Here is a 17,138-nt window from a genome sequence, read left to right as displayed (position 1 = left end):
TGTCCCCATGCACAAAAATAAATAAAAAGACAAGTACCCAAATGATTTCCTTCCCAACGGTGCAGACTACAACCAGTAATGGTTGGGCCTAGTGCAGATTGTACATTGCAGCTCATGAGATCCAAGCTGTTCTTCTGAGTGGCATTGTGAAGATACCGGATGGCTACTGAGTGGCAAGAGAAGCGGGACAGCGAACACCACACACGGATGGACACAGACAGCTGTGGGCGTCTGTGTAAGAACAGGTATGTTCACCTTGTTTTCCAAAATTTCAGCATGGCACAACCCCCTTCTGTCTGTTCTGAACACCTAGCAACTATATCACAACGACTTAATCAGCAATTAATTGAAATTATCTCATGTCTCAGTCGTCCTCTCGAAATCTGTCAGCTGGGCAAAAATGCATCATCAAGGTTTGTCTAAGTCAATGAGCTCTCGCCTCGAGGTACACTACCCAAAAGTAGCCTCAAAGAGCCTTTTTTACAAGACGCAACGTCTAGTCATACGACAATTCCAATCTCAACAAACCGAGACTTTGCCAGGATGTAATCAAAGCTTTATTCAGTTTGCTTGAAAAAAAAAAAAAAAAAAAAAGTAAAAAAAAAAAAAAATGAAAAAAAAAATAAAATATCCAACTGAATTTTGTCAGTTCACAGATGAAAAAAAAATAAAAAAAATTTCAGAACTGTTAAAGCAAATCAACATACATATGCACTTTTGTAATAATTTACAGATACACAATAATGAAAAATACAATTTCACAAAAAAATTGTAAACATTTTTTTGCACACTTGTCAGTCTCTTTTTTTTTTTTTTTTCTTTTTTCCTCTTCTTTTTGGCAAAGTGCTCTCTCCATGACAAATAAATAAACAAACAGAACTAAGTTTGGACTAATTCCAGACAATACGAGAAAAAAAAAAACAAAAAACGCGCGAGTCGGGAACTTAGTGGCGCAATAATACTCATAGAAGGAGGAGGGGCGGCGACACACGGGTCATGGGTCTGTCACGTGTAGGCGGAGCCGCTGGCAGCCATGGTGCTGAGGGACACGTGAGCTGCGGGCCGTGTAGTTCAGCATAGAAAGGAGTTATAAAAATAACTAATGATCTTCATTCTATTTTATACACAATAAATGACTCCAGATTTTTTTTTAACCAAACATTTACATTCTTGGAAAAAAAAAAAAAAGAGAAAAAATGGAAGTGAAGTTTATGCGTGACTTATAGGTAGCTGTGCCATGGAGTGCGGCAGGAGCGACTGAAGACCAATAGGAGTTGGAGAGTGAGCTGCGGAGACGAAGAAGAAGAAAGTCACGTTATATAGGAAAGATGACGGGATAGACAAGATTACAAAACATGGCCACGCCCATGACTCAGGAAGTGACATCACTTCCTGCCAAATTAAGTCCAAATTTTTTTAGCCCCCCACCCCCCGCAGGGCTTGACTATGTGATCTTCAGATCACTTGTGCCATAGACTGGTTGATTTGCTATGTAACGCTTGAAGCCTGCTGCAGGCATCCGTAGTTCTAGTACTATGGCAGGTAACGGGACGGCCCCCGCGATCACGTCGCTGCATTACTGAACATGATAGGGAAAGTGAAAGTAACCACTCAGATGCCGTAGTCAAATGCCCGTGATCTGTATCATCTCTGATTACGGGCAATGCTGCCGGGTCTCCGCTGTGTGAAACAGCACAGATCCGGCAGCTAGTGCATTTGCTCAGCTTCAGAGTGGACACCATAGTTAGTCATTGGGGTTAATAGGGCTGAGGTTCAGCATGGCCATGTGACCAGTAGATGTGATGTAACTTCCTAGGAAGAGAAACTAAAGCATATGCCTTGCCGGAATCGCTTGCATTTATTCCCCAGCAACAGTAAAGTGGATGGGATTAAACCAAACAAATAATTCTGCACCATACGGGGGAAATTTAGCTATCTCCCTGCACTCGTTTTCTGACAGAGGGGCGACATTGATGCAGATTTGTTGCAAACCCCTTTCTTGTGCACCACTATACACATTCTATGCTTTGCTCACCACATTGGGCAGGGGCATTATAATTCACACCAGTATTTCGGTGCAAGTTACGTTGGAAATCTAGGCCGATCCCAAGCCAGTGTAGATTTCCATTCTGGCGCTGGGATGTGCAGCTGATTTATAAAGAGGAGGTCAAAGCCTCTACATAAATCAGTCGTTTCCCGCACCAGTTGGAGATTTTTTATTAAGACTGACATGATACACCAGTCTTAATAAATCTGCCTCAAAGTGACAACTGCTGCAAGTTTAGCTATGGATTTCCATCTCTGCAATGCAAAAGGTTCGACTCCAGCCAGTCACATGAAACCATCTGTGAAAGCCTCAGCATACAAGAGAGGACTACAGGTTATTGTTGCTGCAGGTGGGTCTGCTGCGGCCTTAGCTTAGAAAGATCTTCCAATAGATCGTGCATGAAGGCGAGCTGTCATGTCTGAGCTGTAGGTGGCGTACATCACTCATCCTCAAACATCGCTGATTTCCAGAATGCAAGGTCAATGGCACAGGGGGGTTAAGGAGTTGTCTAGGTCTTGACATATCAATTGTAGCCATGTGATTGGTGGAGGTCTGACACCCAGCACCTCTACTGATCAGCTCAGGTGAGTGCTACAGCCTCTTCACTGAATATCACCATACAGGTCGTAGTGGCTGTACTTGGGATGCTCAGTCTCATTCACTTAGATGGGACAGTATCGCTATACTACATGACCTACTCACCGTCCATGTAACTGTGCAGGGCGGTCAGCATGGGCCCATCTTGAGGTACGTATGCAGAGTAGGTCATTTCATCCATCATTGGTGGAGAAAGCCTTGAGGACTGAATGGCTGTAACTGGTGCAGTTGAGGAGTGAGTAGGACTGACGTGCTTCTTGTGACGCGCTCTACAGTTCTGGAACCAGACCTGGTACCGGGATCAGAAGGTAAGAGGAGATCAGCGGAGAGCAGAAGGATATACAGTATGTCGCTGAACACAGGCAGAGTCCTAACCAGGGACATTGTGGCACTGCTGAGTCTTTGCAATGGGTGAACAAGAAGGTACCAACAAAAGCGTTTACTGGGTTATGGAAAACCATCAGGCTAAATGTATATAATTGTATATTCTAGGACTGAGAATATATATTATCATACACATCAGGGAAATCCCGACTACTCAGCCAAGTAGTGGTATAATGATGTCACTTCCCAGAATGCAAATCACCAGAGACCTAAAGAGTGAGCTAGCACAATAGTGAGCGCAGCTCTGGAGTATAATACAGGATAAGTAATGTAATATATGTACACAGTGACTGCACCAGCAGAATAGAGAGCGCAGCTCTGGAGTATAATACAGGATAAGTAATGTAATGTATATACACAGTGACTGTACCAGCAGAATAGTGAGCGCAGCTCTGGAGTATAATACAGGATAAGTAATGTAATGTATGTACACCGTGACTGCACCAGCAGAATAGTGAGCGCAGCTCTGGAGTATAATACAGGATAAGTAATGTAATGTATGTACACAGTGACTGCACCAGCAGAATAGTGAGCGCAGCTCTGGAGTAGAATACAGGATAAGTAATGTAATGTATGTACACAGTGACTGTACCAGCAGAATAGTGAGCGCAGCTCTGGAGTATAATACAGGATAAGTAATGTAATGTATGTACACAGTGACTGCACCAGCAGAATAGTGAGCGCAGCTCTGGAGTATAATACAGGATAAGTAATGTAATGTATGTACACAGTGACTGCACCAGCAGAATAGTGAGCGCAGCTCTGGAGTATAATACAGGATAAGTAATGTAATGTATGTACACAGTGACTGTACCAGCAGAATAGTGAGCGCAGCTCTGGAGTATAATACAGGATAAGTAATGTAATGTATGTACACTGACTGCACCAGCAGAATAGTGAGCGCAGCTCTGGAGTATAATACAGGATAAGTAATGTAATGTATGTACACAGTGACTGCACCAGCAGAATAGTGAGCGCAGCTCTGGAGTATAATAAGTAATGTATGTACACAGTGACTCCATTATGTATTCAGAGAAATTCCATATATAAACTGAAAATTAGGTTTTAAGGGAGATTCCCTTTAATCATGTGTAAATCTGGGGCCCCCTTGTAGTTAGTAAATAACTGCACATTGCAGCCTGCGTCTCCAACTCCCCCACCATAAATTGCTAGCATATGATGTAGACACCTCGTGTATGAAGACATAACATTACATCTCAAGCTTCCATTTACAATAAGTCATACAGAATCTGCACTGAGATGAATGGCAGCAAAAATTAAAATAAAAAAAAAAACCAAAACCCCTCAAAAGCAAAACGTTAAGTCTCTGATATAAACATCTGCTACCTGTATTACGCGCCTGCTAAGACCTGTCCTTTCTGACAACTTCTGTAGCGTCTGTGCATCAGGGTTGTTGTCTTGAGCAAACTGTGCTTGCATAACCTATAAGCAGATGGAAAATACAAGGTTTTCAGTGTGGCAAAAACCCAGAGCTATGAATACACATGCGGGATCTTAGCAAGGTTGTATACATCATGTAAATGCTCACACCTATGCAGCGGCTACCATGACAACACTTCCTGTCACTTCGCCTTCCCTGCACCCCTCTTTACTGTAGGTTTGGATGTACACAGAGCCCCACAGTAACTTACTTGGAGCTGATCTGCGGTGAAACTTGTCCGGGCCCTCTTAGCTGGTTTCGGCTGATTAATATCCTGCTCCGTCAACAAAGCCCCTTCCACACTAACCCGATTCCCTGAAAAGAAAAGGGAAAAAAAATAATTGACATTTTTGCTGCATTCCATGAGCGCCCGGTCCTGGTGTGGCGGAGGCACGCACCGTTTTCCACCGCTCTCTTTAGGTTATCCAGCATACAGTCGTAATGCACGCGGCAGAGAACCTTCTCCTCCACCAGAGCAAACTCTTCCCCCGTAGAAAGCTGTCTCTTGCAGGAATAGCAGGCAAAGCATGCCAAGTGGTAGACGTTGCCCTTCGCTCGCCTCACCCAGTCTGTGGAGTGGATGTGTCTGCCGCAACGCGAGCACCGTGTTCCATATCGCCTACGTGGAAAGACGACACATTACTATGTGCAACATAAAATATGGCGTACAAAACACGCATTGTATTTATCGACATAACGTACAATTTTACTGTCCCCAAACTAACTAAGTAACCCATTAGGTCATTGTGAGAAGATCTATTAGAGCAGAGAGAAGCAGGGATCTTAAGGGCTCGTTCACACGGGGCAGATTGACGTCGAACCCACCTCCAAATTTGCCCCCTCACAATGAAGGTCTATGCAGACCACTAGCATTCTTTTTTCCGTGAGCGGTATGTTCTGGCTCACGGAAAAAAGAAGCGAGCTGCCCTTTCTTCAGGCGGACTCCGCTGCGGATTCAGCCCCAGCATCCACCTCGCAACAGCATCCTCCTGACTAGGCCCATTCATTTGGGACTACTCTGGAGAGGGAAGCCGCGACAGATGCATTTTGGTCCTATTCTCACGCGGCTTCCCATGTCAAAAATCAGGACCAGAATACGCAGTCACTAGCCTCGTGTGAACTAACCCTAAGTAACCACTCTGGAGGACCCAGCCATGTAATGCTTCACTTCTCCTGTGGAGGCACTGCAGAGAATGGTAACATTTGCAGTAGAGAAGTGTTAATTGTTGGGGAGAGCCAGTGGTCAGCCCAGATATAGATAGATAGATAGGAGATAGATAGATAGGAGATAGATAGATAGGAGATAGATAGATAGGAGATAGATAGATAGGAGATAGATAGATAGATAGGAGATAGATAGATAGATAGATAGGAGATAGATAGATAGATAGATAGATAGATAGGAGATAGATAGATAGATAGATAGATAGGAGATAGATAGATAGATAGGAGAGAGATAGATAGATAGATAGATAGATAGATAGGAGATAGATAGATAGATAGGAGATAGATAGATAGATAGGAGATAGATAGATAGATAGATAGATAGGAGATAGATAGATAGATAGATAGATAGGAGATAGATAGATAGATAGATAGGAGATAGATAGATAGATAGATAGATAGATAGATAGATAGATAGATAGGAGATAGATAGATAGATAGGAGATAGATAGATAGATAGGAGATAGATAGATAGATAGATAGGAGATAGATAGATAGGAGATAGATAGATAGATAGGAGATAGATAGATAGATAGGAGATAGATAGATAGATAGGAGATAGATAGAAGATAGATAGATAGATAGGAGATAGATAGATAGATAGGAGATAGATAGATAGATAGATAGGAGAGATAGATAGATAGGAGATAGATAGATAGATAGATAGATAGATAGATAGGAGATAGATAGATAGGAGATAGATAGATAGATAGATAGGAGATAGATAGATAGATAGATAGATAGATAGATAGATAGATAGATAGATAGATAGATAGGAGATAGATAGATAGATAGGAGATAGATAGATAGATAGGAGATAGATAGATAGATAGGAGATAGATAGATAGATAGATAGATAGATAGGAGATAGATAGATAGATAGATAGATAGATAGGAGATAGATAGATAGATAGATAGGAGATAGATAGATAGATAGATAGATAGATAGGAGATAGATAGATAGATAGGAGATAGATAGATAGATAGATAGATAGATAGATAGATAGATAGATAGATAGATAGATAGGAGATAGATAGATAGATAGATAGATAGATAGATAGATAGATAGATATCCATATACACACACAGCCCCTTTATATTGCTATACATTTGCATCAGCTCATTTATGCCAAGTATGCATGCTACACACTTAAGACATGTTGTAGAGACATTCACCCCCAGTCCAATCTGCTTAATATTTGCATTTATTGGGATTTATACCATACAAACATCACAAGAAGCGGGAGATTTATCAGAACCGATGCCTCTATGGGCAACTATTTTAATAAATCTGCCCTCTTGCGGTTAAACAAGCAGTGAACATAAGACTCTGAATACAAGGGTGAAGTATGGAGGAAGTGACAGTCGCATGGTTGTAATGAATACATACATGAATAGTACCTAAAATAATCAAGTTTGCAGAATATGTCTTTATCTTTGATGTAGCAGCTGGTGTGTCTCCCCAGGGACGTCCGGCACACACTACAGGACAGACAGCGGACGTGCCAGCACAGATCGTTTACCTGCAGGGAGGACAAGGCACACAATGGGTTAACATTACAGATTTCGCCTCTTCTAGGCCGAGGCCACACACAGCAAATAAGCTGCAATTTTTACTGCAGATTTTGCACCAAATCCAGGATTGCATTTGGGGGGAGAGAGAAGTAGGAGAGTCTTATATTTCCCTTTCCTTATGAAGCACCTCTTGGTTTTGGCTCAAAAACTGCAGCAACGTCTGCACAAGCAACAAGAACTACACAACGTGTGACCTCTGCCTTACACGAGTATTGTAATGGGGCGAGAAGTGCGGTCACAGAGTAGAATAGCTGCCACACCAGACCGAGCACCACGGAAAACGAACTTGTGGTCCCTGTAGGTTATCGGAGCCCAGTATGGCGGTATACACACACTGCATAGTATATAGAGGGGGGAGCATTGTATAGCAGGGTTATCTAAACAACCATATGGACAAAACATGGGCATCATAAATATGGCACTAGAACAATATATGAGGGATACCAACAAAGGGGCACAAAGTGAAAGCTTTCCAAAAAAAACAAAACAGCCCCTTCATCTAGACAAGCTTTTTTTTCATTAATGTAGATTGTGAGCCCCATATAACGATCACAATGTACATTTTTTTCCCCCTATCAGTATGTCTTTGTAGAATGGGAGGAAATCCAAACATACACGGGGAGAACATACAAACTCCTTGCAGATGTTGTTCCTGGCGGGATTCGCACCCAGAACTCCAGCGCTGCAAGGCTGCAGTGCTAACCACTGAGCCGCCGTGTTGCCCCATCTAGACAAGCTTTCTGTGATGGATTCTCCAGTCCCACCCTATATTCTGCATATTGTCCAACTTCTATAAGACCACCCCCCTAAATAAAAACTTATCAATGCAATCTTGGTGAGGTCGCCTCCCTGTGGTCTCCCTGTATATCACACTTACACCGGGAACAGATCACTAGGCCATAACCACAGATTTAGGATCCTACCAACCAAAGCAACGCATCAGCCTCTCTTATTTGTGTCCCAGTCTCATCATCTTAAAGGTTAATACCCGTGGACAAACCTGACCTTTAACTGCACGGTGTGAATGAAAATAAAAATCTATGCCTGCCGTATTGGCCTCACTGTAGCTCTAACGTGGAAAACCAATCACAAAATCCATGTCAAATACAGAACTAGGGGTGTAAGATATTAGAATAAACTGAAATATAGGAAATTGTAGCGGCAGGAGAATCCTACAGACACGCGCCAGCTCCTGTGTCCTCTCCCCGTTATAAGACAAGCCCTGGCCACTTTCTACAGTCAGGTTTGTTACCCTTGGACATCACCATTGTTTCGTCCAGCCAGAGGAATCGCTTACAGTCTCAGATTCTGGACACAAACACTTAACGTTACAAGTTCAGATGTCAGCCAACAAGTCCCCGGATAGCGAGAGCTGACGTGTGAACTGGGAGAGATCCAGCTGATCCGAGCTACAAGCCAGCCATACACATGTAGCAGAGCTGAATGCGTTATATTAGGAGTTAGCTGCAGCTTTACATAGGACTGCTGATGTGATCACAACAATGACACGATGAGCTCTGCTACATCTGTATACATGAAACCTAGACCTGATCCTTTCTGCCTGGAGGTCAGCAGCCATGTATGTAGATCCGGCCGCCTACAGAATGTATACGTTGTACGCAGAGCGCCTCCTTCCCCGCGGTCGTGTTTATTTATACATGCTGGAATGTATGGCGCCATTTAGATGCCAGAAGGAACAGATTTGGGACGACGCTGGATAGGACGACTAGGACTAAACCACAGAGCCATGCACAATCCACGTTTTACCAAACTGATCTACTGCCCATCATATCAATGGCCCTCTACCAGCAGCAGGTGTTCAATTCTTGTGCAGCGCCACCAGAGGAGAGATCAAGCATTACATTGGGGTGTCTGTATAATGTATGGGCATGCTGGATCCTAAGAGATTATTCACAGTTGTTCCAAAAAGAGAGATAAAGCAGTGCCAACATATATTTGGAGGATGCGTCCTTGTACACAAGTTGACTCCACTATTCCTAAATGACCAAGTCAGCTCTGCTACTCTATAGTCAATGACTGAAGTATATACTGTGCATCACATATATCCAGAGGGGACTGTCCATGATCTGTAACTCATAGGGAACCTCTCCTGCTGCCGGTCAGGTATTAGACATGTCTGAACCATTAAAGAGACAGCTCAGGTCTTCGGATGAGAGCGTGACTTGTATCACAATGATGGAGATGACACATTGCCCTGAACAGTGACAAGACAAGAGGAAGCCGCGGGGACCAAACCATCAGAAATACAGCGACCGTACCGACAATAGTCACAAGCAGCTCATTTTGGGATATTTCTATATGTAAACTGAAGGTCTGCGACAACACACGGACAACGCACAAGACATTTACGACAATTTGTGTATAGACATAGGTTTGGTTTTCCATAGGGCATAGCCCCGTATCCAAATACAATCCAAGGACCTCCAGAAACCCTTATATACATCACTACGCGCTGCAAATACTACAACCAACACATGATAGGAGTTGTAGTCCTGCAATATCTGCACAGCCACAAGTACCAAAACACTGCCCAGGGAAGAAAAATTCACATAGTCAGCCCGTGAGGTTATAGGGTCCGTACCTGTGGGTAAAGACACAAGGACCCCCATTTCACGTGACGAAGAGGGGAGGGCTAGCGTTCAGGATCTAGTGGCATTAACCAGCTCTGCGCCCCCTCAAAATAATCAACAGAGTAGTAAGAAAGTCTACAAAGTTCCAGAAGACGTCGATGAAGAAATATCGCGCCTGCCATCACAATGCATGAAACAAGAGACGTCACTTCCTCTATAACCGCACACCGCGTTATTCTGCCGCCCACGTGGCGCACGTCTCACCTTCAGCAGGTATTTATCTACGATTTCCATCCCACAACTGCTACAGATACTTTTCCCTTGCGTGTGGCCTGAAGATGGCATGGAGTGAGGAGAAGACAACGAGACTGGAGACAGAGGAGCCGAAGAACAAGAATCCTCGTCCAGCGCCGCCCCGGGGCTTCCCTGCAGCTGAGGAGACGAGAGAGAAGGAGTCAGACATTAAGTGTATGTTATAGACTGCAATAGGTCAAAAGTATAGGAAACGCACATCTAGGGGGTCTGGGAGGGGGTTAGGTTTAGGAAATGATCCTCTATAGACATCCTTCTAAGTGGCCAAGTCTTTGGGACATCAACTTCATCTGTTGTGGAACTACAAGTGCCAGCAAGTGCTCCCACCGAAGTGAACGGAGCATGCTGGGAGTTGTAGTGTCACAACAGCTGGAGTGCCCAGGGTCGCTGATGCGTTCTCAATGAGGATGAACGACGTCATAAGAAGATATTCACATTTGATAGAGATTGAAAATAATAATAATAATAATAATAATAATAATAATAATAAAACCACCAGGCCTATTCATTGGAGGACGTATTGGCAGTACATTGATGGATTTCTGCTATAAAATCTGCAGCAAGTGAATATATCCTCAGTGACAACATCTCCAACCGCTATAAAACGGCAACTTTTTACATGATGGGAGTTGTGGTTTTGCAATATTCAGAGCAATAGTAAGAGGTCGTACATAAGGTGAAAATGTCAAGTTACAACATTGAATACACAACATGAACGCTGAGCGCACAGAATACAGCAGGATGAGCCAAAAAGGGAAGAAAGATACGGGATGGCTAGGAAACAATACATATTTATTAATATACACACTGTATAGATTCACAAAAAAAGTATGTCCAGCAACCATTGAATAAAATATATCTTTTACTTTATCAAAAAATAAAAAGGAAACATCTTACATGCTCCAGGAACAAGACAGAAGACAAAATATCAGCTTACATGTCCCGAAACGAGTAAGCTGATATTTTGTCTTCTGTCTTGTTCCTGGAGCATGTAAGATGTTTCCTTTTTATTTTTTGATAAAGTAAAAGATATATTTTATTCAATGGTTGCTGGACATACTTTTTTTGTGAATTTTTGAACATTGTTGACCCTTTGCAGTCAGGGTTTTGTCCGATGCAACCATATCGGATCTACAATTGAGTCTGATGTCGCATTTATCTTTTGTACACTATATAGATCTCTGTACACACATTTACTGCTACACACACTCCCTGTCCACCCAACCATGCACCATACACCTATAGATATACTGTACAGACATAGCAGGAACTAATTTGTCATTTGGCCTCTTGAGGTTTTGTACAGCCCTGTTAACACCCCCCTACCCCCACCCAGCGTGACAGGCCGCTTCAGAATGGTTAGGGGATGTTCACACAGTGTCTTACAGCAGTTTCTGCTTCGTCTGTCTCACAATGACTTCAATAGGAGGCAGGTATTTACTATCTCCTTGCCTAGTCCTATTTGAGACTTTTTTTTTTTTTTTTTTTTCGGTTTTAACCACTACCGTTGGATGTCTGTTCTGATGGGGTCTATAACAAAAAAATAAAAAACAGAACCTATAATAACAGACACTGACGTCCAATAAAAAATAAATAAATAGAAATAAAAAATAACACGGACACTAGTGAACAACAGATCAAATCCCATTGAAATCAACAGGATTTGTAAATGGATTTATGACGGCTCTGTTAGCGGCCATTACAAAATATTAACAGTAGTGTGTAGGGGCAACAGGGTGGCTCAGTGGTTAGTGCTGTAACCTTGCAGCACCGGAGTCCTGGGTTCGAATCCTGCCAGGAACAACATCTGCAAGGAGTTTGCGTGTTCTCCCTGTGTTTGTGTGGATTTCCTCCCATTCTACAAAGACATACTGATAGGGGAGAAAATAAATGTACATTGTGATCTCTATATGGGGCTGATAATCTACATTTAAGAAAAAAAATTTAACGGCGGTGTGAAGACCCCTAACCAAGAGGAAAAAGAAAAAAGTTTTAGAAAACACGAGAAAAGAAAAAATCTCAACAGATCGCTTTACAAAAACAAAACAAATATATAATTCTGATGTGTGTATGTGTAATATATATACACATACATATACATGCACACACATTAGAATTATATATCTAGATACACACTATATATATATATATATATATATATATATATATATATATACACACATACATACATACACACACACCAGCCGCCGCCATGACTGTACACAGCGCTCTCGTATCCTGTAACACAGTCCATGTGTCTCTATGACAAGTCCCCGGCGTCTCTCTCCGTTGCGCTCTTTTGTACCGGTGCGTAAGCGGCAGCAGATTTCAGGAAGCCGTCTTCTAGCTGTTGTCCCTAGCAAACAATCACAGCCCCGCACTCCATTCATATTCATGGTAAACTGAAAGCTGCGCTGTGATTGGTTGCCTGGGACAATTAACATAAACCCATCCCGTTACTTTTTTTTTGTATCATGTATTTTTTTTTCCTCCATTTTTAACCTTTGTTGAAAAAACGTGTCAACCATTGTAACACTGTATCCCTCTACAGAAAAACAAACCCCACGCACATCCCCGAAGCCAGAAAACCGCCACAACTACCAGGCAGATCAGCGCACTGACTATTCTGTCCCAGGGACACACAAAAACATTTGCAGCATTTCTAAAGTTTTTTTGCACCAATTTTCTTCTATTTCTGCCCAATTTTTGGATGTTTTCTGCTGCAGATTTATTTTGAGGTTTCTTACACAATTTGCGCCACTTTATTATTTGTAAGAGAACGCGGTCAGGTAATATATTACTATGTATTACGGCACTTTAGTACGGGAAAAAATCCCCCCAAAAACTGAGGATTTGACATCACCTGAATCCCAATATCTACAAGCGTTCTCTTGTGTAAGACTGATGATAACGTTTTACTAAAACAGTCGCACGGGATGAGGGGCCTTGAGTGATAAATGACCGCCATTATGTGTCCGCACTACCGAGGTTCACAGGCGAGCGCGGCCTGACCTACGTGAAGAAGTAGAAGATACTGAAAATCGCATACGCATCAGCACAGTAGTGTGAACAGAGCTCGAAGCAAAAGTTTGAGGCAGAAGAATAGGACGTTGAATCGGCAACTTGGATGCAGATTTTTGTGCAATTTTTGACGCCGTTTTTTCCCTTCGTGCAGATGCCGGAGCAACAAAAACCAACATTTATGCCGTGTGTCTGTCCGATGCAGATTCATCAGAAATCACCCAAGGATGAAACGCAGCAAGACAAACTTTTGTTCCTCACTTTCAGAAAAAAAAAAACAAAAAACACCCCATTCTAGTCACCATTTGTCATTTCACGGATCCGTTTTTTTTCCAGTCCTGCTATAACCCAGGAGAACGGATAGGACGGCGCATGTATAAAAGCAGTATAAGCAGAAATTTGAGGATATTTAGGATATTTCCAATGTGTGGGGCTTCATAACACTTTTGCAAAATACTGAATAACTCTGCAATGTGTGAACAAGGCCTTATGCGGACACAATACGGATGCAGCAGAGCCTGTCATTATTGAACATGGGGTATACATATATCACACAACAAGCATATACAGACATGCTATGCAGTGTCTACAGCGATAACCAGCAGAGACATGTGGTGTAGGCTGCATTCACAGCAGTGCAGAGGATGTCAGCAGTACTCACCAGGCTGCCCTCGGTCTTGCGGCTCCGGCCCATGCTCAACGCTGCCGCCCCGCACTCCTCCGACATAAGGGACGTAAACTGGAAAGGAAAGAGCAAGGAGAAAGTGAAAAATCCGGGCGTACACCCGCCGGCCAGGTGACAGCCGCCCCATTTATTAACCCCTCCACCGCCGCCGCCTTACAGGAGGAGCCGCCCGGTGCAGCTGGCCAGCACACAATGCTCCGCTATGGGGTAACCCCTGGAAGGTGAAGAGGTTTTATAATCGGGCACTCGAGTGTAATTGTCGCGGGTTCTGCGCCGCTTGGGGAAACGATTTGAATGAAAATGCTGCAAATTAACCCCCCGATACCCCTCCTCCCCCCACGGCGATAAAATGCGCTGGTCCACCTGCCGCTGATTACACCGCGCCCTCCACCTGGGGATGACCCATTTATTGTTCTGGAAGGGGGGGGGGGGGATGGATAACGGGATCGTCACCAGAGACCCGGCCAAAATAAAAGCGGGGACGAAGATGAAAAAGTGGAAAGACCTGACTGAGAATAGCGGGAGTCTGAGGAGACCAGCGGCCTGAGACCTGACACACTCATATGTGCAATGATATATATATATATATATATATATATATATATATATATATATATATATATATACATACATACAGTGTATAATATAGGCCGGCTCACTCCTCTAATATCACCTCAGATGGGACAGAGACGGAGGGTCACTCATATTCTGTACAAATCCCCCACACAGGTCTAGTTGTAATGATGAACTCAGCTCTGCTACGTGACACAGCCGGGCTGACACCTCACACTGCACAGGACTGTCACTGACAACAACGTCATTCACAAGTATGGAGGAAGAGTCAACTATATACACCTATGGAATACTATATATATATATATATATATATATATATATATATATATATATATATATATATATATACACACACACACAGACGATGTATATAGGGTGTGCCATGAGTCCCTGTACACATTTGCAGAATTATCACTCCCATACATCCAGTATTACCGGAGGATGATGGGAGGAGTAGTCCGTGCTGAAGGATGCGGCTCCAGTGCAAATACACGGATTTATACGGAACAAATACGGATTATATTCACACTAATCGGATAGATTTATTAGCCCTGCACTAAGGACAACACCGCAAGAATTACTAATATATATATATATTACACATTACTAATGTCACCCACATAACAATCTAACACTAATACAATTACTGTAATACTAATGTAACGTGTATTCCTTAATATTAACTAGATTATGTGCGATATGGTCCGTATATTTATTAATACACACCAAGTATATTATCATCCAACCTCATCTATGTATGTAATTAGTGTGTATAAATTGCTGTCATTGTATTGTATAGTACTATCTGCACACACTACTAGTGCAACATACAACAATATAGCAATTCATCATACTAGTAATATACTATTGGTGTATATATATATATATATATATATATATACATACATACAGGCATATATGTACATACTACTGTTACTATTACAGTTTACTGGTATACACTGCATATTACTACTAATATATATGTTATATTCTAGAACATATAACACACATATATACGTATTATGACATACTACTAATGTACTGATATATACATGATGTATTACACATGCTTCTATGTACAGATGCATACACTAAGTATTAATGTTACACTTACTGATATATACAGATTACACATGCTATTACTAATATTATACAGAATATATTACACGTGCTTCTAATGTACTGATGTATACACTATGTATTAATGTTACACGTACTGATGTATACAGAATATATTACACATGCAATTACTATTATACATCTATATACAGGATATATTAGACATACTATTACTATTATACAGAATATATTACACTGATATATATTACACAGGCTATTACTATTACACTGCAGGTATTGACAGAGTCACTTTGTTATTTTCCTCCAATGTTCTGACGAATCTACTTAATAAATCCATCGCTCATCTCTATATATTATTTGTACCCAGATGTAGAGAAAGTTTAGAGGACTGAACATACTGTATAATACAGATGGAGATCTATAGAATAGGGGACGGTATATGAAAGATATAAGAGATATAGACAGTATAGCACAACTACCTAGGACTGCAGCGATGTACAGATTGTGATCAGCAAAAGTTTCTAGGACTAAGAAAATATTCAGAATGTACATTTGTAATATATCTATAACCTCATGTACACACACACACATATATATATATATATATATATATATATACACACACACACGTTTGCGATACATTCCGCATGTCTATAGGTATACAAGAGAAATCTATAGAATGTAACTACACGTATTCTAACTATGAAAAGCTAACAACTGAGACAAAAAAAATAATATATATATATGTTATTCTAACTAATATACACTTTATATAGAGGGATATAGAACTAGGGAGATGGATACTATATATTATATATTAAACTACACTCAGACTTCCTATACAGTATATACTATACATGTACTTGTACAAGTTTGTTGTCTGCCATGCAATACCATATATATATATATATATATATATATATATATATATATATATATATATATCCCATCCAGATATACACACACGTATAGAAGATATGTACACACAAATACAGACATGTATATAGACTATACACACATATATAGAATATGTACAGTACAGATATAAATGTTACCGATTCGATGTCCCTGGAATTTGTACGAATTCTATAGATAGTTTTGGAATATTGTAGATTTCCAGTCCGTGCCTCTATCCGGTCTATCATACATACATACTGCACCCCCTTGTACACACATGTGGAGGCTTCCTCACCTGGTCAGCTGGCACAGCAGGGATATCCTTGTCTTCCAATTTACATAGGAACATCTGCTCACTCTTCCAATACATGGCACAGCCAGGCCGGGCCCTCACATCCCCCCTGGTCCAGGCTCCTGGGGCCCCCGTCGGTCACCCCCAGCACCTCTCTCCCTGACAGCCTTTTCCACTGCCGATCTCCTCCCAGATGAAAAGTTTTTGTTTGCAGGTGGGAGGATCCAGAGAGGACAAGACAAGGTTTCTGCAGCCGCCTGGCCGCACCTCCGCAGACTGCTCCCTCCTCCCCCCTCCTGCTTGGGGGGCTTCACCGGGACAGGGCCAATGTCACTGGAAAACAATGCAGAGAATAATATGCTTACAGCATGCTGAGGCTTGTAGTTCTCCACACTTCCTTAGATAGCTCACCAGA

At 41.9% G+C, this 17,138-nt stretch overlaps 1 protein-coding gene across 1 annotated transcript; it reads right to left on the bottom strand.

Annotated features, from left to right (window-relative positions):
- Window positions 1-1,197: 1,197 nt before the first annotated feature.
- Window positions 1,198-16,801, bottom strand: LHX8 (LIM homeobox 8). Its single transcript, XM_075287801.1, has 9 exons — window positions 16,727-16,801; window positions 13,855-13,932; window positions 10,125-10,292; window positions 7,096-7,217; window positions 4,868-5,088; window positions 4,681-4,784; window positions 4,376-4,471; window positions 2,750-2,933; window positions 1,198-1,286 (listed from the first exon to the last, which is right to left on the bottom strand). The coding sequence occupies exons 1-9, from the start codon at window positions 16,799-16,801 to the stop codon at window positions 1,210-1,212; spliced, it is 1,125 nt and encodes a 374-aa protein (XP_075143902.1). The 3' UTR covers window positions 1,198-1,209.
- Window positions 16,802-17,138: the final 337 nt, after the last annotated feature.

Source organism: Leptodactylus fuscus, chromosome 9 (assembly GCF_031893055.1).
Source record: "Leptodactylus fuscus isolate aLepFus1 chromosome 9, aLepFus1.hap2, whole genome shotgun sequence".
In the NCBI taxonomy this organism is placed as follows: Eukaryota; Metazoa; Chordata; class Amphibia; order Anura; family Leptodactylidae; genus Leptodactylus; species Leptodactylus fuscus.
This window is presented reverse-complemented; position numbering and strand designations above follow the sequence as displayed.

Excerpts from the sequence above, each read along its gene's own strand:
- LHX8 (XM_075287801.1), bottom strand. The coding sequence starts at position 16,801 with ATGTATTGGAAGAGTGAGCAGATGTTCCTATGTAAATTGGAAGACAAG. Across the intron at positions 7,218-10,124 it reads TAGATAAATACCTGCTGAAG|GTAAACGATCTGTGCTGGCA; the intron begins GTGAGACGTGCG and ends TCCTCCCTGCAG. Across the intron at positions 2,934-4,375 it reads TTAGCAGGCGCGTAATACAG|GTCTGGTTCCAGAACTGTAG; the intron begins GTAGCAGATGTT and ends TCCCGGTACCAG.